The following is a 25,176-nucleotide window of genomic DNA, read 5'->3' as shown; positions in this document are numbered from 1 at the left end:
CAAAATTTTCGAGAAATTTTTGCTGCGGTGCTCGACCAAAAATTCGGTACTCGACCAGCCGAACACGTGACGACCGCATGGGCTTTGTGATGATCGCGCCATCTCGGCCACTCTCGCTTGTTCGGGAAGCATCAGTTCTCTCGAGAGCGTCACTCAGACAACGCGCGATCAGCATTCGTTGTGATTTAGTGATTTTCAGTGCTTTTAATTGCTTTTTTAGCTTTCATAATGAGTCCCAAGAAAGTAATGAGTGTTAAGGGGAAGGAGAAGAGGAAAACAGTGCGAACAACGATCGAGTTGAAGAAGGAAATTATAGCGAAATATGAGAATGGTGTACGAGTGTCCGATTTAGCGGTAGAATACGGAATGGCGAAGTCGACCATTTCTACGTTTTTAAAGCATAAAGAAATGATTAAGAAGGCGAATGTTGCAACGGGAGTTACGGCGGTAACTAAGCAAAGGCCACAAGTGATTGAGGAGATGGAAAAGTTGCTTTTAATATTTATTAAAGAAAAACAGTTGGCCGGGGAAAGTGTTAGTGAAGCGTTCATTTGTGAAAAAGCGTTGCATATCTATGAAGAATTAGTGAAGAAAAGTCCGAGTACCAGTGAAAGTGATTCATTTACATTTAAAGCGAGCAGGGGTTGGTTTGAAAAGTTTCGTAATAGAACAGGTATTCGTAATAGAACAGGTATTCATCATTTTCGAAGAATACTGCAGAGGAGGAAGAAACAATTAACAATAGACCAGTTTTTCACAAAAGAAAAGAAAGCTGCTACATCAAAGCCTGTTTCTCCTCCAAAGAAGAGACAAAGAAGAGAAGAAACCCCTGAAATAGATCTGCCCACCCTTTCATTGGAGAGAGAAACAACTCCTGAAGGAGAACTACCCCGCCACATCATGGAAGGGGACTCTCCTTCCAAGCAGTAACCTCCCCCTTCCATCCTCTCCACATCCATCCCTGTATGCCATCGAACCGCTGCTCAAAGGTATGTTCACTACAGTACAGAAAATGGTTTAAAATTGTTTTATTTTAGTACAGTAAATGGTTTAAAATTGTTTTATAGGATTTTCTGACCAATTTCATACACATTTAGATAATTATTGTTGTTTAGGTACACGTTTTATTAATATTTTGGGCCTGTTCGAGTGCTTGGGAACGGAATAGAATATATACCATTATTTCTTATGGGGAAAAAAAATTCGGTACTCGAACAAATCGGAGGTCGAACACGGATCTCGAACGGATTATGGTCGAGTACCGAGGTATCACTGTACTAGTAAAGGAATGAGGATGGACGTGACGTCATCAAAAGCAATGGCGTCCGTCTGTTTACATCGCGAGTACCGATATCGCCACATCTAGATTGGCTGCGGCTCAGCTCCCAGCCACTCCCTGTCCGCCATATTGAAGAGTTAACTCTGAATGGGTGCAGATAGCTATGTGGCACGTCTATACATGCGTGTCCCCTGTTGATACACGATGTCTTAAGGGGAAACCCTTAAGATACTCGCTCCAGAAGTTAGAATTCTGTGATAACCTGTGGTTTAATTCTCTGGGAAAATCCTAGTAGTGATTACCCAAGGAAGCTACCAAAAAGGAATCTTCCATCAGGACGCCATGGCTTGAGCCCAAAAAGCAATTTTTCTTATCAACAGGAAATATAATCAAACCACCACCTTTACCTGTTGGCTGTCATACTCCAGTGGCTTTATTGATATGGTGTCTATCCAACATTTTGGAACTATGTAATTCTGATTCTCCCAAGTTTCATCAACATACTCCATGTTACGGCAGTCCTGCTTTAATTTTTCTTGTCACGAAAAAATGAACCGTGAGCTGCTGCAACATCACTCCTCTCCACAAGGAATTGGTGGCAATCTACCTTAACATATTTTAAGTTAATCGCCTGCAAATTCTTATGAAGCGAGATTATTCTGCCAGTACCACCACAACAATGCTGCATCATGGCAAAATTTTCTACCACGTCTTAGAATTTAAACGAATCATTGTTATAAACCTAAATTTTGACACTCATTATACTATGTAGCTTCCTTTACTCTATACAGAAAATATAAAATATCACTTTCAAATGCTACATGGTTGGAAAATAAGAGGGAGAGACATATGTTCAAAGGTTGATTTGGCTGAATGGCCAAAGGTAAATGACTTTACTATCTCCACCCTGAACACACTTTGTGCTCTGAACAGACTGAGTAATGTAAAGGAAGTCACCTAAAACATTTGGATTACTTCAGCCTTCCTTAAAAAGAAGACAAAATTGCGGAAATTGGTAAATGGGAGGCAAAAAGAAAAAAAAATGAATAATTACCGTAATTAAGATATAAATACTGTATGTGGTACCACTACAAGGTCTCTTTTTAGTTAGCTATCTAGTGACTTGAACTTTATCTTGCTCAGATTTTCATCTTCTAATGAGGACAAAATACTTGTGGTTCTGGAAGAGTTTAGAATTGTGACTTATTAGTTTATTTAAACAAGTCTTTTTCATCTTCAAGGTTTAGTCCTATTTTTATGTAGACACCATTTTGGATGAGCCTCTTTATTAAGTCTCTTTTCTCTCAAGTTCTGTCCTACACTGTGTTCACCCTTTTTGGGGGGGGACTTCTTTTGCTTCTCCATCTCCAAGCCTACACATCCATCTCCTTGACATTTCTTCAGATATGGTCCACCTTTCTTCTTTGTTGGTGTCTATACCATCTCAGTCTCCCCTCCTGTCCTTTCTTTGATATTTCAGCTAACTTTGTTGATTTTCATATATTTATTTCTAAGTTAATTCTCCTTTGCTACACCAGATATTCATCTTAACAATCTCATCTCTGCTATGTGCATTTTCTTCTCTTTCTTAGTCATACTAGTTTCTGTACCATGTAACATAGTTGGACATATCAATGTCTTATTAAAATTTCCTTTCAGGCCTCATTGCAAATGTTTTTCACAAAAGACTCCAAAGGCAATTTTACAATTGTTCCAATCTGCTTATTACCAATGTTTCATTTCCTCACCTCTCTCCTAAACATCTACTTCAGACCTCAAGTAATTGAACTTGTCTATTCACTTTATTTCACTTTTATTAAACCTTATACTCTCCCCTTAATCTCCTTCAGTAATGGTACACATACATTCTGTCTTTGACCTGCTCTCTCACTCCTGTACCTTCCAGTACTGTTCTCCACATCTCCTTTTATTCTCCAAAACATCCTCCCTGTGTGCCTACAATACAGTATCATTTGCTGATAGAATACTCCATGGAACTGTCTCTCATACCTCCTCTGACATATTATCTATCTCGAAGTTGAAAATAAATGAGCAAAGGGTTGATCCCTAGTGTAATCCAACCTTCAACTTGCTCCCTTCAGTCTCTCCAACACTTTGTCTTCATCTGATACATGCATTTCAATACATCTGAATCAGCAGCACATACATCTCTGGGACCATCTTCTCAATCAAAATCCTCCCAAATTTTCTTTCTTGTGACTCTATCATGGTTTTTTTCTCAAGGTCTAAAAAACATTTCTGAATTATCTAATAAAATATAGTTTAGCATCTGTCAATCTTTCTAATATCTTCTAGGTATGGGAAATTAGTTTACTACCTTTATAGTTACTGCACTCCTGAAACATCCATCCCCCTTGCCTTTGAAAGTAGGATATCGATATACTTTTCCTCCACTCCTCAAGTAACATCGCTTGAACATCGATATATATATATATATATATATATATATATATATATATATATATATATATATATATATATATATATATATATATATGTGTGTGTGTGTAACAACTAAAAATGTACCCGTGTTAGTCCACTGGAGGATAAAAGCCCCAGACATGTCTGTTAGTCAGGTATGGGGGTTTGGCCATTTTCATCACCACACTGGCCACTGTGGTTTGGTGATGGTGGAGACTTTAGCAAACCAACTCGTATGGGTGGTTCTGATTAGTACAACTTTGCTGATCATGGTGATACACAAACTGTAAAGAGTTCTTTTCATAGGAACGTGATATCTGATGATCAGATAGCAATTCATGACGCTCAGGATTGTAAGTGTTTCCGATCTCGCAACTGAATATAAGATGATTTACAAGTCATATTGGTTCCTGCTAATGATGTGTATTGGTTACTAGATAAATTCTAGCATTTGAGGAGCTGTGGTGGGTTGAAGAGAGCCCAAACCCATGGGTTTCCCTTATGCACATTGAATCCATCAATGATTTTCATGTTAAATTATTGGCTTGAGAGTAGGGGATACAGTGATACCTCTTGGTACTAAAGCTTCTACATAGGAAAATTTCATGCTGAAAAATGAGATCTGAAGATTTTTCCGACTCATACAGTAATACCTTGAGATACTGTGTTATATATTTTGGGGTCAAAAAATTCCGGCTTTCTGTATATATCTACTACATATAATGTTACAATTGATTACTTACGTTTATGCATCTTTTGGAAACAATAAGACCACTGTTCTTTTTTGCATTTCCTTTCATTGGACCTACTGTACAAAATAAAAGGGATTTTGACGAAGGAAAAATCTATTTCTGTGGAGATACCTGTGACGCCCGGTGAAAAGGGTACTTCTTATCTCTTTTCTGATATAAATACTTCCAAATATACCAGAGAAAGTTAAAGCATGGAATGCAGAGGTTACTACCCTCGCGCGAGCACCCTAAGGGCGTCGTGTATAAAGAAAGGGATAGTGATAACCACTATTCACAGGTTGTCAATCCTTCCTCAAAAGGGGAGCCGCCCTAACGGCACCAACTGAACTCACCTGATCCACTCAGCGACGCCTGCCTCGAGCACCCTCTACACATCCTTTTACAAGAGAAGGCTTGGAAAGGAAAGGGTCGGGGAAATTAGGGAAGGGTTTCACTGGGCGTCACAGGTATCTCCCCAGAAATAGATTTTTCCTTCGTCAAAATCCCTTTTCTGGGTCGACCTGTGACGCCCGGTGAAAAAGTACCAGAGAATGCCTTCCAAGCCCACAAAGCAACAGGTTAAATAAAAAAACTTAAGTATAACTGGAGATTACTATACTAAGACACGTAACGTGACCGACATAAACATTAAATCTCATCAAAATAAGGTAAAGTAAAAACATATGAAACTGGAGGTAAAGTATAATAAGTAAACAACCTCCCCAGACAAATAATAATACCGTAAAAATTAACAATGCCAGATAGGCACAAGTAAATAAATGTACATAACTCCAGAACATCATAATAGACAAACCAAAAACATAGGTAGCAATGGAATCAAAAATGGCATGAGGCAAAATAACATGGGTACAAAGACAAGATAAACTGTACAATACCCTAGGATACCAAAAATATATACAATCCAAAATGAAGAGGTACCATTATGAGTAAGTCAACATGACATAAAATAAAAGTGGGCTAATCCACCGACATAACACATCAAAGAGGCAAAAACACCAACCAAGGTGAGAGGCAACGTGGTGGGAGTGGCAGGGGGGAGGGAGAAGGTTGAGAGGAGGACGAAAAGGAGAAAGGCTAGAAATTAATCGGGGGAGATGATACTCCCAGCTGCAATAGTAGGGAACTTAAGGGCCTGCAAGTTCTTCAAATAGTGGCGTTTGAAAACCATCGGGGATTTCCAACCTGTGTACTTCTTAAGGTCATCAAAATCCATATTCTGAAAATAATTGATGGAGGTGGCTACTGCCCGGATATCATGTGCATGTGGAAAAGATTCCGGGTTAGCTTGTTTGATAAAATAAAGGATTTGCTGTCTGATGCCTTGGATGGAATTAGTACCCCCTTGTTCCCTGACAAACAAGGGTCCAGATGAGTGTGACGCAGTCCTCGCTGAAAGGGCCCGGAGTGTAACGACACGACACAAAGAAGCGTCTTGGGAAAGAGAAATAATTTTCCAAGGAGACCACTTATTTTGTAGGTCCTCATTCTTGGCTAAGGAAGCTCTATCTGGAGAGAGTAGGACTTCTCCTGATGGAAGGAAATCTAGGTTTTCAGGATTACGGGAGAGAGCTGCTAATTCCGAAATTCTAGCACCTGAGGCCATGGCCGTGAGAAATAAGGTCTTCCTAAGCAGCGATATGTAAGAGCAGGATTCGTTAACAGTGTCTGACGCGAGCTTGAGGACGTCGTTCAGAAACTACGAGACCTTTCTTGGACGAACAGAAGGTCGGAGCCTAGCACAGGCTTTTGGAATGGATGAAAAATAGGAATCTGCGAGGTCAATATTGAACCCCACATAGAAGATCTTTTTCAAGGCTGATTTGAATGTGGTTATAGTACTAGCTGCGAGGCCCTTGTCAAAAAGGGACCGAAAAAACGAAATGGCCAGGTTTGAGGTCATTCGAGTTTCATCTGAATTTTTAAGAAATTCCGCTAGCTTCTTAACTGCTGAATCATACTGTCTAATCGTGGAGTCCCTCTTGTCTGATTCAATAAAGAGGACATTTTCCGGATCAATATTTGCGTGATTATGGGCTGCAAATTTCATGAAATCCACAAAGTTAGGGTTTGCGCTATCCTTGAGGAATCTGACACAGTCCGTGTTTGAACCACTTGGGTCAGCTTGGGGAACGGGATCAGGAACGGGCGAAGTTTCTACTCAAGGAGGAGAGGAAACCAGCTGCCTTTTGGCCACTGAGGTGCTACCAAAGCCACCTTTCCATGGAAGGAGCATAGCTTGGGTAAAACTTTCATCAGAAGATTCACCGGAGGGAACAGGTAAATCTTCCTCCAACTGTTCCAATCCAGGGTTAGTGCGTCCATAGCACAAGCCTGAGGGTCCAGGTTCGGGGCCACGTAATAGGGAAGTTTGTGGTTGAGCTGTGTCGCGAACAAGTCTACCGGGAGACCTGGAACCAGTCTGGAAATCCACCGGAATGAATTTGCGTCTAGGGACCATTCTGATTCTAGTGGTTTTGTCTTGGATAGTGAGTCCGCTATCACGTTCTGGACTCCTGCGAGGTGAGTGGCTGACAGGAACCAGTTCTTTTCGTTTGCCAAGGTAAAGATTGTGACCAGGACTTGATTGAGATTGGGAGATTTCGATCCGCCTCTGTTGATGCAGTGAACTACCGCCGTGCTGTCCGAGACTATCCTGATGTGGGTGGAGTGTGGAGGGGATAGTCGTTTTAAGGTCAGTAACACTGCCATGGCCTCCAACACGTTGATGTGGAACTGATTCATCGCAGGGGACCAAGAGCCCTGAAACATCTGGTGTTGATAATAGCCCCCCCAGCCACTGCGAGACGCGTCTGTGTGAATCATCACACGTGGAGGAGGGAATTGCAGAGGAACCGATTTGGAGAGGTTCTCTGGTTTCGACCACGGTCGTAGGCGACGAACTAAGACTGAGGGGATCTTGGATATTTTGTCTCGTAATCGGGTTGTAGCTCTCTTTCTCTAAACTCGGTTGATGTCTTTGAGTTTGGCCTTCAATAAGAGGTCTGTCACGGAAGCGAATTGGAGTAAGCCTAGAACTCTTTCTAAGGCTTTTCGTGAAATATATTTGTTCTTGATGAAATGTCTTGTCTTCGAAGCTATCTCTTTGACCTTTTTGGGAGGAAGAGACAGTTCGTGACTTGTGAGGTCCCAGCGGATGCCTAACCACTCGAATTTGCTTGCTGGTTGAAGGCGAGATTTCCGTAAGTTGACTTGGAATCCGATCTTGTGCAGGAACTGAACCACTTTGGTTGTAGCCTTGTGGCAGTCGTGAATCGTCCGTGCCCAGATGAGCCAGTCGTCCAGATATGCGATCACCATGATCCCCTGGCGCCTGAGCTGTTCTAGCACCGTCTCCCCGAGCTTTGTAAATATCCTGGGAGCAACGTTGAGACCGAACGGCATCACTTTGAACGCTTAAGATTTCCTGCCTAGGTGGAAGCAGAGGTAAGGAGAGAAGTTTCTTGCTACTGGGACGTGATAATAGGCTTCTGTAAGATCGATAGAGGTGGTGACGGCCCCACGGGGAAGTAAGGTCCGTACCTGAGAGATAGTCAGCATGCGGAACCTGTCGCAAAGAATGTAAGAATTTAGTTTGGACAGGTCCAGGACCACTCTCAACGCCGATGAATCTTTTTTGGGAACTGTGAACAGACGGCCTTGAAATTTCAGTGACCGCACTCTCTTTATTGCCTTTTTTTTCAAGATGTCCTTGGTGTACTCCTCTAGGATGGGAGTGGGCTTCTGGAAGAAGGACACTATCGGAGGTGGAGAGCCTAGTGCCCATTTCCAGCCCAGGTCTTTGGAGACTATACTGTGGGCCCAAGGACTGAAGATCCACTGGTCCCGAAACTGATACAGTCTCCCCCCTACCGGAGTTACTTCATTGCGTGGGGTTGAACTTAGCCCCACGTCCTCCTCGGGAACCTCTGGCTCTAGGTCCGCCTCGTTGGCGGAACTGACCTCTACTCCTGGTGCCACCTCTAGGGTATCCTCGAAAGGAACCGAAGGTCTCGTACGCCTGATTGAAGGCAGGGGAGGTCATCCAAGAAGTAGCCGAAGTCGGTTGGGAACCTTGAGGAGCCGGGAGGAAGACAATCTGTTGAGGAGGGGCGGCTTTAGCCGTAGAGGCAGTTGAGGAGTGAGGGCCTGCGGAATGATGGAGTTGGCCTCTACCCGACCTGTAAGGAACATAGGACCTTTGTTTTTGTCTTTGGGAAGGGTTGACGAGGCATGTTCTCAAATTGACGCTTATTTGAGAGGCCCCATCTAACCTGAAGGTTCTGATTAGCCCTCGCTGCGTCCTGGAGAACCTTATCGACTTCTTCCTGGGGGAACAGGGTTTTACTCCAACAGGAGGAGGCGATGAGTCTGTTGGGTTCATGCCGAATAGAGGCTTCTGCGAGAACATGCTTCCGACAATTAGTTCTCGCAGTCCAGAAGTGATGTAGGTCTGACTGGAACGACTACAGGAGGTTCTTTGCCTGCACTCGAAAGAGTGGCTCGTGGCTGTATAAGGAAGCTATCAGCTCTGATGAAACTACAGAGTTGAGAGTTCTCGCCAGCCGGTTTCTCGTCTCGAACTCTATTTTCAATAAGTGGTCCGGGATCTTAGGGAGCCTTTCCGAGAAGAGAGAGGAAGCGCAGTCAGGGTCTAATTTACCGACCGTAAACGTAGAAGAAGCTTCGTTCCAGAGCGCCGAGGTGCCAGGAACGCGGAGAGAGGTGGGATCCGTTTCCTTAAGGGTCGGCATGGGGATGCCGTCCTTAACTGACTGAATAGTCAATTCCGCGATCTTGTCAGTGAGCGGAGATGGGATGGACGGAGGAGTGATAAAGATTGTATACGCTCCTTTGTGGGGGGTTAATTTAGAATTAGTACAACCCCATTCCGCCAGAGTACGGGCCCAGACAGCTTGGCCCTGCTCTTTCAGGAATATTATCGTCTCCTTTGGGACCTTGTCCATCCGTACTAAAGCGTGCTCACGTAAACGAACAAAGCCATTGAAGGGGAACTGGAGGTCCGGAGGGAAGAACTCCAGATCGTCTAGAGGGCGGGTCCCCAACCCTTCAATCGTAAGCGTACCATCCAAATAAGGGGCATGCTTCGCGAACCTCCAAGGGTTATTCTTATTGAAAGGTGGAAGCTTCGATGCATCAGGAACTGGGGACGGATCAGGGTGAGACTTGTCTCTTATGAGGCTAGCCACCATGTCCTTTAGCTCTGATATGACCCCGGAGTGTCTTTGCAGCTTCGACTCCACCATATCTTGAATGATATTCCAAGGTTACTTGGACATCCGAGGAGCTACCTACAGCGGAAGCCTTGGAGGGGTGCGTGAAAGCATTGGAACGTCAGGGGCTGAGGAAGGTCCTGGGACCAGAGACTGTGGTGAAGCTGAAGTACTGCTTTTGGGTTTAATCTTACGAATAGGCTTCACCTTGGGACGGACCGAGACGGAACCTTCCCAAGGAGAAGCCTGAGGTTTGTCAAAGCCGTGGAAAGAGGAAGAGGAGGAAGGAGTAGGGGAAAGGAACGTTTCTGCCATATCCTCACCCCTCACCTGCTCCTCCATTGGTTCGGTGTGAATGTCCAGGGATGAGATGTCTCCTGAGAGCAGGTGTTCCTCTTCTACCGGAGGGGCCGCCCTGATACTCTCAATGATGGGGGCAGCTTGTTCCAGAGGTACTGCGGCCGAGGAGGAACCAGGGAATAACCGGGAGGCCATGTCTGTATCAAGGAGGTAGGGGCAACCGGTCGGGGCATTTCGTCCGAAACCAGACACCCAGGAGCGGAGGCAGGTCTTGGCCGTCCGGAGTGAATCCTCGTCAGCCTGAAAAAGGAGGGGTAACTTAGAACGGCAGACGGGAAACATTACAACAGAAAGGATTAGGATAATACCTGAATACGCTGCGTCGCCATATAAAAGCAATAGAAACACAAACGACCAAATATATAAAGCGGAGCCTTAAAAACTAGCATGCAGATAACATCGCTAACTTACCTCATCATTGAGGAGAATGGATGAAAGCTCATAGCAGAGCGCACATGCTTCCGGGAACCAGATCATATAGGGTGATTGGCCATCCTCCCGGACAAAGGAGATCGCACAGTGGGCATGCGACCGGGAAACGTCATGGCCTACCGGATCGAGAAAGGTTGCGGAACAGCCCTTGGCAGCACAGCGTACTTTCTGTAATAAAAAGGATCAATAAGTACAAAGTTTCCTACGGGCTTTACTTAGTAAAATAACAGTAAAGACAAGGAAGCTTATAGATGATGTGCTGAATTGAGGTCGTGTAACTAAAGGAGCCGGAGCTCTGTCGTAATTACTACAAATTTAAAAATAATAAAGATATATTATGATAGATTCTGATATAGAAAGTGCATATGTAGGAGCCGGGGCTCCGGAGTATGTAATTACTTTTGAACAATTATGGCTTATGTAATGGGAAAGCCGGAGGGCGATGGAAGCCCGGCGGCTAAGAAGGGGGGGGGGGGTGTTTGGTAATAGATCCTTAACCCAATGAAGGGATACGTTAACTGGATGTAGTAATAAATCTCCATAGCACTCCGGGAGGACGCGCCGGAGAGTAAAAAACAAAAAGAAGATACATCAGATTCGTGTGAATGGAAGGCCGAAGCCGGAGTCAAGTTGCGGAAAGCCAACGAGGGGAGGATTCCCTGTCGAAGGGGCGCAAAAAGTAATAGGTATTAAGCGTTCCCAGATAGGTTGAAACTCACGGCGGAGTATGAATACTCACAAATAAACCACATCTGTCCGAAAATAACAATAAAAGACTAACAAAGAATAGCGACAGGGGAATACAATTAAATGATAATAATAAAAGACCTACCGAATCGGTAGTACTAAACTGTAATGAAACCCCCGAACGCTATTTTTCGTTAACAGAAACGGACTTGTAAACGACTAATAAGTACCACACAAAAGATAAAGGTTCAAACAGAGGCATGGAGCCTACAATCTTAAAATAAGATTGAAATAAAATTACTTAAGATTAATGAACCTAACAGATAACAGTACCAAAAGGGCAACGAAAAGCAAATAGAAAACGCACTGAGCATACACAATAAAAATGGCCGCGTGGACCATGGAAGGCACAAGGCCGAACGTATTAAAAAACACTTCCTATTACTTAACACTGCTTGCCCGGTACTAGAAAAAACTGTCAAAACAATCTGTGGTACTTAACATTGGTGCAGGAGTAAGGAGAGCTTCAGCCATGATGAAGAAATCCACAAAAACAGCTAAAAAGCGAGACACAAAACAAAGCAATCGTCGTTAGTACAAGTCCAACAGAAGGATGTGTAGAGGGCGCTCGAGGCAGGCGTTGCTGAGTGGATCAGGTGAGTTCAGTTGGTGCCGTTAGGGCGGCTCCCCTTTTGAGGAAGGATTGATCTAAATGGAAGACAACCTGTGAATAGTGGTTATCACACCCCCTTTCTTTATACACGACGCCCTTAGGGTGCTCGCGCGAGGGTAGTAACCTCTGCATTCCATGCTTTAACTTTCTCTGGTATATTTGGAAGTATTTATATCAGAAAAGAGATAAGAAGGACCCTTTTCACTGGGCATCACAGTTTGACCCAGAAAAGTAGTTTACCACAATTTTCAAACCTCTTTTTATAGACTTCGGTCTTTTCATCTTTTGGAGACAAAGATTTTCTCTACTGTGAGTGGGACATTGATGTTGATTCCCTTTGCTCCTACTTTTTACAAACATATAGCTTGCTCATAGCTTGGTACTATAGTCACCCATGCTACAGGAAGTATGATTATGTCCATGTGGTGTAAAGGGTTAAATCTCTCGTGGCCACAACTGAGAATAATAATTCTCTGGTACACTTCCATCGGGACAACATGGCTCGAGCCAAAAAAACGGATTTTGACAGGAAAAATCTATTTTTGGGTGAGATAGCCATGTCGTCCTGATGGCTGCCTGTTACTTTCCATCCCCTCCCAATTCTCAGTGTAGGACCTCGTGTCGTGCGATGGCTGCTCCCGGAATGGTTCAACAGGGAACGAATTAGTTCTAGCACATTGAGATCGGGAGTTGTAACGGCTCATTTGCCCACGTATCCTTCCATCTACATTATCCTTCGAGACTAGGTTAACTCTATTCGGGGAAGGATAGCCATGGCTTGTTATTAACAAGTCCCTGTCTTATACACGATATATATCTCTTGGAATATTTGCCCCAGAGGTCACAACTCAGTTGATACCTCTAAGGTAAAATTTCTCTAGTTAATCACTCACAGATATCCCGAGTAGAAGCTGCCAATGAGAAACTTCCATCAAGGCTACATGGCTATCTCACCCAAAAATAAATTTTTCCTATGTCAAAACCCGTTATATATACAGTCATACCTCTCTTCACAAAAGAATCTGCGTATGAAATTTTCAAGCTGCAAAAAAAGATGCGAATATTAATTTACAGGTATTAACAGTTAGTGTAGCTACTGTATATTGAATGGTTCAAATGTATTTGGCTGTACAGTATGGCATTGTGGTTATACTATAGCTTTATTATAAGATTTAATGTGGTGTTTAGTAGGGTTTAAACAAATTAGGCAATTTACATGTAAAATGTGACTCACAACACGAAACAATCAGCTGACAAAAGCCACTCCAGAACAAATCAATTTCGTGCTGTGAGGCATTACTGTATACATGAAATATAAAAGTGATAAAAAGAATATATACTGTACCGTTCTGTTTCTATTTCATTTATTTTCACTTACCGTGGGAGGTTTTGGATTATAAACCCACAATAATCGAGGAATTACATTCAATACTTATGTTTATAATCAGCAACCTAAGCCCCCATCCACCCAAACTAGGATCTGGAAGGTCCAGTCAGTGGCTGCCTATGACTCAGCAGTTAAACCTAAAGGTTCCCTCAAACCTCTTCTCCTTAGTGCCCATGGATGGTGAAGTTGTGGAAACTATCAGGCTTCAGTAGGTCTCGTATTCTCAACCCACAGAATAAGAGTCCGGAATATATCCAATAGGCTACCACATCCTAATATTTAATCTTGCCTGTAGACCTCATATAAATTCTGAAGCTTAGTTTCCACATAATCCTGCTAATATTGTAGCAAGATTAATGGAGCAAAAATTATAACCCTTCTGGAGGAGAAAATTAATTGTAATTGGCATAATTTGATATGTTAGGAAACAACTCAATACATTGATTGATTGATTTTTTTTTTCCAGGTGGTATAAGAACATATTTTCCTGGCAGCTTTGTATGGTATGAAGAATACCCAACAAACCCATCTTTGTTTGTGTTAAATGGATTCATCTATAGCCTTTTAGGATTATATGATCTTAAGGAATTTTCGTAAGTAGTACAGCAATGTTATTTTCAAAACACACATAAGCTTGGCTTTAATGTTGAGTTATTAGAATAGTTTATCTTAAAAAATGGATGCATGCAATATTAGAGAAAATAGATATTCAGTACATTTGTTGACCCTTTGAGCAATAACCCCACACCTAATGATTTGGCACTTATTTTACTTAACTCTTCTTAGTACAAAAATTGTGAAATTTAGATCTTTATTTTTGTTAAACAGAGTAACTTTCTTTTTCATTGACATATAAGGTTACATATTTTGTAAAATTTTCATTTACTGTACTTAAATAATAAAATAAAGAGAAAAAACTGATAATTATTAGACTTAAAATGCATCCAGTGACCTCGAAGGGAGTAGAAAATTGAACATAAATTACATCCAATGGCACTCAAAGGGTTGATAAAAAGCTTTGAACTAGTGCACAGTAGACAGTTAGCCTATTTTGAAGGGAGTACTGTTATTGTAAATAAACTTTCACAAGAAATTATTTTGATTCTAAATGTGTTTTATGGAATCTCATTTCTGCTGAGTTAGGGAGATAAAGCCAGATTTGAAAAGGGAACTCAGAAAAGAAGAATGTGGGATAGCAAGTAAAGTCAGAGTTGAGAAGGGAAAGGGAGGAGGGGGGAAATGGAAATTGTGGTTTTGGAGTAGAGGAGAACTTATTTTCTTATCTCCCATCCATTCAATTTTCTAAATATGACCTCTAGTAATGTCCTCAGCTTTATGATGTCATTCTTGCTGAATAAGTGAATAATTTTCCACTGCTCCATGTTCCATTTTTTCTTCTTTTGATGTCAGGTCAGTTTATGAATTTCTTATAGCCTTCAATAGGACAGATGACTTGTATTGAATAGAGGAGAATAGCATGGGCTAATGATTTTTTTTTTTTTAAATGAGGAATCATAGTATAGTCATATGGAGCAAAGGATTTATGTTAAACTGGGGTCAAAGTTTTAAATCTAATCTTTGTGGACTAATGGTTCGTAGGGCACTGAAGGCCAAGTGTATCTTTGTCTGTCATGTATTTTAATTGAAGCATCTCATTATCATCATCATCTTCTCCTACGCTTATTGACGCAAAGAGCCTTGGTTAGATTTCGCCAATCGTCTCAATCTTGAGCTTTTAAATCAATACTTCTCCATTCATCATCTACTGTACTTCGCGTTTCATAGTCCTTAGTAATGTAGGCCTTGGTCATCCAACTCTTCTAGTGCCTTGTGGAATCCAATTGAAAGTTTTTAACTTATCTAATTAAGTACTGTATGTGTGTCTGGTACTAAAAAACAGACCCTTTACCTTTAACATAATCTCTGCTAAGCTTGTGTACTCATACATTCATTGCTCTCGCCATATTCAACAAAGTAAAATATGAAAAATACTCCCTTTTCTCAACATGTAAGGCTAATTTAAAAAAGCAAACCTTCTTGGGGAAATATGTTTATGAAATAATTCAAAGGGATATTTTGGGCAATAGTAAAAGCTGTAGGTAAGGATATCCTTCATAGATTAAATGAAATGCCAAAGGATATCAGTCTAAAGCTATACAAACATATTAACAAGAAAAAATAAATTTTATCGATAATTCTTTTTAATTTCTATACTGCCCTGATTGCTTTGTTTTCAAAGCTGGCTTATATTGACGTTACCACTAAAAATTCAAAATTTCTTACCTTCAAGTGGCTTACACCTCTCGTCCACCACTGAGACATCTGGTGACTGATGGCCATGGTGTGGCTAGCCAGCACCCGTTTTGTCTTCAGCCTCGAAGTTGAAACAAATATCCCAATAGCAGATCCGCGGGGGGGGGGGGGGGGGGGGGGGGGGGGTTTCTCGGGTAACCACAAACCCTTTTTTTTAAGAAAAAAAAAGTTTGACTGTTAAACTCGGGGCTTTCAAGAAAAAAAGTTTGACTGTCAAACTTGGGGGTTTTCAAGAGATACAGTTTGACTGTTAAACTAGGGGTTTTTAATAAAAGTTTGACTATTGAACTTTTTGGTTTTCAGAAAAAAGTGTGACTAAAACTTTGGTTTAAAAAAAAAGTTTGACTTAAACTCAGCATATTAATGGAAAATATTTATTTTTTTTAATTATCTTAATTTTAGGATTCATCCTTTAATTAAGTTTCTTTGTTTTATATAATTTATACTATGACGGTCCTCTTGCTCAAAAGTAAAAAAGTATTGATGATTAAAAATAGTCATGAGCATTAGTGTCAAAAATATTTTAATGACAAATATGTAGAGTAGGGTCTATGTGAACTCTTATCCCTTCAATGGACAAATCATTTAGGTTAATTTTTTTATTGTATTGACTCATACATAGCCATTTAAAAAAAAGTTATGCATTCAATCTTGAAATCATAAACTATTTGTGGATAATATCATCAATAGCCCTTCGTTGAAAATTTCTGAATCTTTCATCATGTGCATTAGACGAGGGTAAGTACAACAGGGTGGAATCAGCTTAGGCAGGGTCAATTCAATATATATATATATATATATATATATATATATATATATATATATATATATATATATATATATATATATATATATATATATATATATATATAACGGATTTTGAGCGAAGCGAAAAATCTATTTTTGGGTGAGATAGCCATGGCGTCCTGATGGAAGGTTCCTTTTTGGTAGCTTCCTTGGGTATAAGACTACTAAGATATTCCCAGAGAATTTAACCACAGGTTATCACAGAATTCTAACTTCTGGAGCGAGTATCTCAAAGGTTTCCCTTTAAGACATCGTAATACAACAGGGGACGCGCATGTCTGAACGCGCCACATAGCTATCTTCACCCCGAACAGAGTTAATGCTTCGGTGTGTAAGGACTGAGAATAGCTGGGAGCCGTTCCACAGCTAATCTCACTCGTGGCTACTACTGATACTCGAGACGTAAACAAACGGACGCCATTGCTCTAATGACGTCACGCCCGTCTTCATCCTGAAGCCAGTTGCTGCCCATCACCATGATACAGTTGCATAGGGTGGGAACAAAACTGGACGAAGTAGTAGGGAGGGTCCATCAGGACGCCATGGCTATCTCACCCAAAAATAGATTTTTCGCTTCGCTCAAAATCCGTTTTTTGGGCTCAAGCCATGGCGTCCTGATGGAAGAGTACCAGAGAATCAATGTATCGTGGTAGATTTTCCCCCAGTATTAAGTGCCTAGGCATTGACAAAACAGCAAAGTAATCTTAGATAAAGAACCATAGGAACGAAGTATCCTGCCCCCCTTGGCAGGAAGTTCCCATGGGCTATGCCGACGTCAAAGTGGTATTGAAGGGCTATTCATCCTGAGAGAAGAACTTGAAGAACTTAGAGATGAAGCGGAATGTTTGGTATTTGTATAGGAACATTCTGAATTAGACCAGTGGTGGTTGGGCACTGTGTATAGAGTTCATCTCTTGGTTATCAGAAGTAAGTATTCGTGTAGGAACCTTACTGAGACAGGGTGAATATAATTTAGGATTAGACATCTTAAATTCTTCATAACCATAAGAAAGGAGGAATAAATAAAACTATGACAGTATGTATTTCATAGTAAGTAGGAGCTGAAAGAGACGCATAAGTAATAAAATAGAAATTTTATTTCACAATGCAGAAATTAAATAATTTACAGCAAAAGTAAAGTTCATTTACAGTAATAATAATGTACATAGAAATAAAGGCTTGCTCTTGAATCTGAAAAGGAATTTCAGGATTAGTAGGTACTCGTTCTCGAGGAACGCAAGTCTTTAAATAACACATCATGCTCAAGGCATGCGGCACTTGTGTGACACTATGACATTTCACCTGGGATAAGAACAGTTATAAAAGCACTAAGTGTTTTTAGACATCACTATGAATCGCTCGAGGGTCAACATAGGCACCCGAAGAGTTAGAGTCCCAAGTAACTCACTGTTCTACGCAGAGTTAGGTGCAGGTTTCATAACACTACCTGCGGCTACCACAAAATGTTTGACTTCGTGCACTTGTTTCGCATAATGTTTAAAGAAAACTCGCGAGGACTTCCAGCCCGTAAAGTTTTTAAGGCTTTCAAAGTCCATGCTCTGAAAGAAGTTCAGAGAAGATGCCACTTTTCTAGGATCATGACCAGCGGGTGTACTGTTCGGATCCGCTCTGCGAATGAAGTAGGTGATTTTCGCTCTTAATTGTTTCAGTGACAGGTCGCTGCCCGATGTTTCTCCTTTGAAGAGTTGGCCTCCACCAAAGTTCGAAGTTCTGCGAAGATAGACCTTGAGACTCTCTACTGGACATAGAGAGACATCCTCCTTCAGGGGGCATATTCTCCAAGGGCCCCATCTTTTGGTGGGTAATTCGTTTTTAGCGAGAAACGTCGGATCAGGGGAGAGGGTCACTTCTCCTGAATCGGTAAACAGGATGTGTCCTTCTTCTCTTGATAATGCCACTATTTCGCTGACTCGAGCTCCCGAAGCGAGAGCAAATAAAAATATAACTTTCTGAGTCAGATCCTTGAGGGGGCATGAATCATTGTCCAAGTTGGAGGCGAAATGGAGTACCTTGTCTAGTGACCAGGAGATCGGTTTCGGAGGGGGTGCTGGACGTAGGCGAGCACATGCTTTTGGTAATTTGTTGAAGATGTCGTTGGACAGATCAATTTGGAAAGCATATAGAATTGGTCTAGCCAAGGCCGATTTGCAGGTTGAAATCGTATTGGCTGCTAATCCTTGTCCATGAAGGTGAATGAAGAAGGACATACAGAAATCAATTGTGATTTCTTTAGGATTTTTTGCCTTGACAAAGGAGACCCATTTCCTCCAGGATGATTCATATTGCCGTCTCGTGGATTCGGTCTTGTATTCCTCTAGGAAGTCTAGACTTTTCTTCGAGATCCCAAACCTCTTCTTTGCGGCAAGGGAGAGAAAATCATGAGATGAAGGTCCTTGATTTTCGATGATGAAGCGAAGACAGTCGACTTCTGTACTTGTTGAGAGAGAACTGGGCCCGGGAGAGGGATCAGCTTGGGCTGCAGCTCCAGGACCAGGGGGGTACCAGTTGCTCCGGGGCCACTTGGGAGCCACTAGGGCCGCTGTCCCTTTGAAGGTTCTCAGTTTGGAGAGGACTTTCAACAGAAGGTTGGTGGGAGGGAACAGGTAGATCTTGGACCACCTGTTCCAGTCCAGTGACATGGCGTCCACCGCTTCTGCTTTGGGGTCCTCGTACGGGGCTACGTACAGAGGAAGTTGATTGTTGTCGCTCGTTGCAAAGAGATCTATCTGGAGTTCTGGGACTTGGTGAGAGATGAAGGAGAACGATCTTGCGTCTAGAGACCATTCCGACTCTATCGGGTTTGTCCGAGATAGAGCATCCGCTGTCACATTGCGGAATCCTTGTAGGTGAACTGCAGACAGGTGCCACTTCTTCTTCTCCGCCAGACGGAAGATTGGGAGAAGCACCTGATTTATCTGGGGCGATCTTGAGCCTTGGCGATTGAGACAACGAACTACCACCGAGTTGTCTAGGGTTAGACGGATGTGGATCGAGGGCGGCGGGGATAACTTCTTCAGAGTTAGAAGGACCGCCATGGCCTCCAAGATGTTTATGTGGAACGTCTTGAATAGTGGAGACCAGGTACCTTGAGCCTGTTTCTGGTGGGAGTGACCTCCCCAACCTTCCAGTGAGGCATCCGTGTGGATGTTGAGTGATGGAGGAGGGTGTTGGAGAGGAATGGACCTTTTCAGGGCCTTTTCTTCCGACCACGGCTTTAGGAGGCGTCGTAGTCTGTTTGGAAGCCGTCTCTTGAGGTCTCTTCGAGCGATGGATGCCGAGCGTCTCCAGACTCCCGCGGCATCCTTTAGCTGTGCACGAAGCACTGGGTTTGTCACTGAGGCGAATTGTAGAGAGCCTAGAACTCGTTCCTGCTGTCGTCTTGAAATGCGTTTGGATTTCAGTAGTCGCTTGACAGACCCTGCTATTTCCTTCCTTTTCTTCTGGGGGATGGAAAGGCGGTGTGACTGAAGATTCCAGTGGATTCCCAACCACTGAAACTTCTGAGCTGGAGAGAGGCGAGATTTTTTTTTTTTTTTTTTTTTCGTTGATCTTGAATCCCAGGTGTTCTAGGTACTGGGTAACTTCGATGCAAGACTTTGCACACTCTTCGGGCGATGGAGCCCAGACTAGCCAGTCGTCGAGGTAGGCCATCACCTGGACGTTTCTTAGGCGGAGCTGTTGTACTATGGCATCCGCCAGTTTTGTGAAGATCCGAGGGGCCACATTGAGGCCGAAGGGCATGGCCCGGAAGGCGTAGCTTTTCCTTTGGAGTCGAAATCCTAGGTAGGAGGAAGCGTGATGGTTCATTGGAATGTGCCAGTAGGCATCCGCCAGGTCTATAGAGACCGTGTAGGAACCTTGAGGCAGAAGGGTCCTTATTTGTTGAAGCGTCAGCATCTTGAATTTGTTGTTCTCTATGAACTTGTTGAGGGGGGATAAGTCCAGAATGACTCTGAGTTTGTCTGAGTCCTTCTTGGGAACACAAAACAGTCTCCCTTGGAACCTGGTGGACTTTACCTTCCTTATCACCTTCTTGTTCAAGAGGTCTAGAACATATTCTTCCAGAAGGGGGGTTGATTGCTGGAAGAACTGCTGGAAGATTGGGGGTGGTTGCGTCCAACTCCAGCCTAGACCGTTCTTGATGATGCTGTGTGCCCAGGGATCGAAGGTCCAACGATCCTGGAATTGGCGGAGTCTTCCTCCCACCGGAAGCACTTCATTGCTTCTGGTGTCCCGAGGACTTGTTGCTTCGGCCGCTAGCTCCCTTTCCTCCTCTACCTCTGGAGGGACGGCGAGATGCGTCTCTGCTTGCACCCCTGAACGAGCCTCTACCTTTGGCATGAAAGGTAGTTGATGGTTGCTCAAAGGCAGGGGTGAAGACCGGTGACTGTGACAACACTGGTTGGGGGACCAATTGAAAGGTCTGTTGTGGTTGGGCAACCACTTGGGAGGTAGCGGGTCCCGGAAACTGACGTCTTTGCTGACGTTGCTGGGGTTTTGGCTTCTGAGGTTTCCTCTTAGGCTGAGGTCCATCGTCCTGAGAGGGTTTCCTTTTCCTGGACATGCCCCACTTGTGGAGAAGGTTCCTATTCTCCGTGGCGGCTCTGTCAGTTATTTCCTTCACAAGGTCAGAAGGAAACAGGTGCTTTCCCCAGATGTTGGAGGAAATCAGCCTCCGGGGTTCGTGTTTCACGGTGGCACCGGCAAACACGAATTCACGACAGGCTCTTCGAGCCTTTATGAAGTGGTACAAGTCCTTCATTACTGTCAGCAAGTGGGATTTGGAGAGTACCATGTAGTGATCTGGTACTCTAGTGTCACAGGCCATAACTTCCAGTTGGACTTGATGAGAAAGAGATGCCGCAAGCCTCTCCTTCGTGTCTTGTTCCCGGCGAAGGAGGTGATCGTTGAGCTTAGGGAGGTCTTCATTAAACTGACGTCCGGCGACGTCAGGATCGAGCCTTCCCACGACGAAAGTATGCTGAACATCTTTCCAGTGTCGAGCGTCAGGGGGGGTCACGATGGAGAAGGGTCTGCACTCCTCCAGTGCAGGGCAGGGTTTCCCTTCTTCCGCCGCTTTAAGGCATGCAGCTAAGGCCTTTTCCAAGAATGGAAGAACCGCAGTGTCAGGTGCAACGTACGTAGGGTGCTTCTTGCTCAAAGCCGGAAGCTTAGAGCAGGTAAAGCCTCTACTCTTAAATGCGGAGGCTAGCATAGCCTGGGCCTTTGTGAGATCGAACACTATCTCTTCTTTAGGTTCGGTCTCTTCCTTCGAGGCAGGTTCGGAACGAAGCCGGACGTAACAGTCCGGGTAGGCCTCAAAGCTTGGGAAGAACTCCACATCTTCCAAAGGGACCGTGCCGATCTTATCACTGACAAAGATCCTGCCGGTCGCAATAACCATATGCTCTGCATACCTCCACGGGTTGGCATGAGAGCAAGCGGGGAGATCCTTGACCGAAATCTTCTTCGGCTCTCTGGATCCAATCATCGACCTGATTGACTCCTGGTTCTCCTTCAGCCTGTCGTCCATGACGGCTCTAATCAGCCGGATCAGTTCTTGAGTAGAAGAAGAAGGATCCGGAGTCGAGGAGGTAGACGGAATGGACATTTCCGTCGGTGTAGGAGTAGGAGGGGGGATGGACGAGGGAGCAGCTCCTAGCTCCGACTCGGTGTACTCCACCTTGTCTTCGTCCTCTTCGGCTCCTTGAGCCATAAGCGTCTTCTCCGTGTCTTCCGAGACGTCTGAAATCTGTTCATCATCCTCGGAATCTAAACGACACTCGTGCATGGACTGAGCCATGACCACATCAGGTTCCACCGTAATTTGGACAGTGGGGATCACATCTTTTGGTACCACTGAGTCAGGGGAGGCCTTAGGGAACAATAGTGACCTCAGTTCTTCGGTGGCCAGGTACGGTCCGGTAGCATTTTTCTGAAAGCCACGCACCCACTTGCGCAGCTTTTCACGAGAAATGTCTCTAACCTCCGCTGAAGGAGGGTTATGGAAGGCCTCAACTAGGTGGGCCTGGCAGACCGTACAATCCAGTGGATTCCAAAACTTCAAATCCCCTTTCTTGTCTGCACAAGGGGCGTGAGTCCTGCAAGCCGTATGCCCGTAAAACTGCGGGCGTTTCACAGCGCAGAAGGCGAAATCACACTTCATCTGCTCCTCCTGTGGAAGAAAGAGAAAATGAGTATGGGGGAGTCATAAGAATGGCTCTTAAACTAAGTTAATATTAATCATTAATTTTAACTTAAAGAAGGTGTGATGCATAGAGAATGAAAACAGTAAAGGAGAACATGCTCCATGCATCTCGCCCGGCTGGTTACCATAAGCTTGGTCCCTGGATAATCCAAATGACCGAGGTCACTGGATATAGTTTCCTAGAATTCCAAGTATTTTGGAATTCCATGGAAAACCAAGGACAAGATTGGGATCGAATTCATTCGGTTCCCAGTTAAGGGCCAGAAGGCCTCATTTAAAAGGTAACTGCTTCTGGCAACCAGCCGTGCTAAGATGCACATAGCATGCTGGAATTAGAAGAATGCAAAGAGACAGCATGATCACTAATAGAGCAGTACTAGGTACTGATCTTAATAGCAGAAGCAGCTTATCTGTTTGCGATATAGGGCTATCATAGTCTTATGATAGCTACAGTAAGGGGGTGCAAGTATTCTTGACGCCTCCGGGGCATCCGGCAAGCCGCCGGCATGCCGGAGCTCGCTCCAGCATAGATTCTGGCATTAGGACAGACAATTTTCAAAAGTCAGTTAAATACCAGGATGGCGGCCGCCGGCACAGCGGCGGCACGCCGGCAGGGAGCGGCGGCTCCGGCAGTCGGAGGATGCCAGGTTGGTGACTGGGATAAGGATGGTAAAGGCTGTATCGGGTTGCCGGCAGTATATGCCGGCACTCCGGCGATCGACCGGCAAGCGGACGACTAGATAGGAGTAGGAGAGCCGTCGGTAGTAGCCGGCGGCAGCCGGCAGTCCCTCGGTACACGGGGGGCTGGCGGCAAGGTTAGGGAGAGTCACCAAGTAGGAGGCAGGTATTGCCGACAGTAGAGGCGGCAAGAGACCGGCACCCGGATAGGGAGAGAGACAGGGAGGAGGGGGGAAGGGATGTAGGAAGTACCATCAGGGTTCCAGACATCCCTCCCCCTCCCTGAGGGGGTGTACCCATGATAGAGGCAGGCTCTAACATCCATGAGCAGGGGTCACTAGGGACCGGGAGCAAGGTAGCCCAAGGGAGGGCTAGGGAACACCCAAAGAGGGGGGGGGGGGAGAGACTCCCATATGCAGAACTAAACTAGTAGCTAACCTTATAGGACACTATGAAGGTATATGTACCAGAGCGGACTGCACAAGGAAGCTCGGGTAGCCCTACTCTTCCACCCTAAGGAGGAGTTGTAGGACAGGGGACAGATGAGTATAAACTAACCTAAGCATAGGCTAGGCTATACAAGAGATAGGTGGGGAGGGAGAAGAGAGAAGTCTTCCCAGGAAGGGTTTCTGTACCAGAGCGGCCACTAAGGAAAGGGAGGACACTCCCTAACCTAAGATCAGGCAGATCGGCTAAAACGGTGCAAGAGTACAGTTTCAGCATGGAACAGAGAAACCTTCCTAACCTAACCTAGAACAGGGCTAAGAGTCCTGAACTAGGAAAGGAAGAAGACATATCGCTATCGCAGGAAAGTCATAGACTATCCTAGCCATAGAGGTAGGCTAGCCTAACCTCACTCTCGGACGCAGCCCTAAAGGGGGTTCATTCCTTTAGGGAGGACAGAGAGGCGATATATACTCTATTAGACAATTAATCCCTTTACTCAGAAAAGGAATCAAGGCTAAATAGAGGGAATGCCAAGGCAGGGGATGAAGGAAGCATATAGGGGTCCTAATATTAGGTTAGGCTAGAAAGAGTCACTGACTAGCCTATCCCCTATATGGTCCCTGAAGGCGAAAACATTTGCATCACTGTCAAAAGTATTGTAAAATAATAATGCCACTATCTTCATAACTTAGTCTAGGATCACTAATAAATCATGCATGAACACTTGTATGTAGGCTCCTGGCCTGGGGGCTATAGTAGCCGACTGGTATGAGGTCAATCGATGACCGATAAAAAGCGTCTAAACACGATATAAAAGTTCCTAGCTATGAAGACTAAATAAACTAATGTATTCGAATAGTATATAAAGCCGGAAACGTTGTTGTGGCTAACTAAATAAGACATGCATAACAACAACGACGCCATAAAATGGCGGGTCCGGTAGAGGCACAGCTCTGCCACAAAACAGCAATTATTTCGAAAAGTAATATTTACTTTACGGCCAGAGCTTAATTAAACAATACTGGAACCTTGTACTCAACTTTCCAGAAGAAGGCGAGGCTGAAGGTAACGACATAGCGAAGATGCAAAACGATAAAGTTAACACAGGGAAAATCCGTCTAAGTAGGGCAGCTACTAAACAAAGGATGAAGACGGGCGTGACGTCATTAGAGCAATGGCGTCCGTTTGTTTACGTCTCGAGTATCAGTAGTAGCCACGAGTGAGATTAGCTGTGGAACGGCTCCCAGCTATTCTCAGTCCTTACACACCGAAGCATTAACTCTGTTCGGGGTGAAGATAGCTATGTGGCGCGTTCAGACATGCGCGTCCCCTGTTGTATTACGATGTCTTAAAGGGAAACCTTTGAGATACTCGCTCCAGAAGTTAGAATTCTGTGATAACCTGTGGTTAAATTCTCTGGGAATATCTTAGTAATCTTATACCCAAGGAAGCTACCAAA

The 25,176-nt window shown here is 43.9% G+C and overlaps 1 protein-coding gene across 1 annotated transcript in view; it reads left to right on the top strand.

Annotated features, from left to right (window-relative positions):
* Hsepi (D-glucuronyl C5-epimerase) overlaps positions 1 to 25,176 on the top strand; it is a 241,519-nt gene that overhangs the window by 170,025 nt on the left and 46,318 nt on the right. The window contains exon 12 of the mRNA XM_068392346.1: positions 13,710 to 13,836. Coding sequence (XP_068248447.1) covers positions 13,710 to 13,836 — 127 coding nt within the window. The remainder of the gene's footprint in view (positions 1 to 13,709; positions 13,837 to 25,176) is intronic.

This window comes from Palaemon carinicauda, chromosome 18 (genome assembly GCF_036898095.1).
Source record: "Palaemon carinicauda isolate YSFRI2023 chromosome 18, ASM3689809v2, whole genome shotgun sequence".
In the NCBI taxonomy this organism is placed as follows: domain Eukaryota; kingdom Metazoa; phylum Arthropoda; class Malacostraca; order Decapoda; family Palaemonidae; genus Palaemon; species Palaemon carinicauda.
Note: the sequence above shows the minus strand (reverse complement) of the source record. Positions and strands in the feature narration are given on the sequence as shown.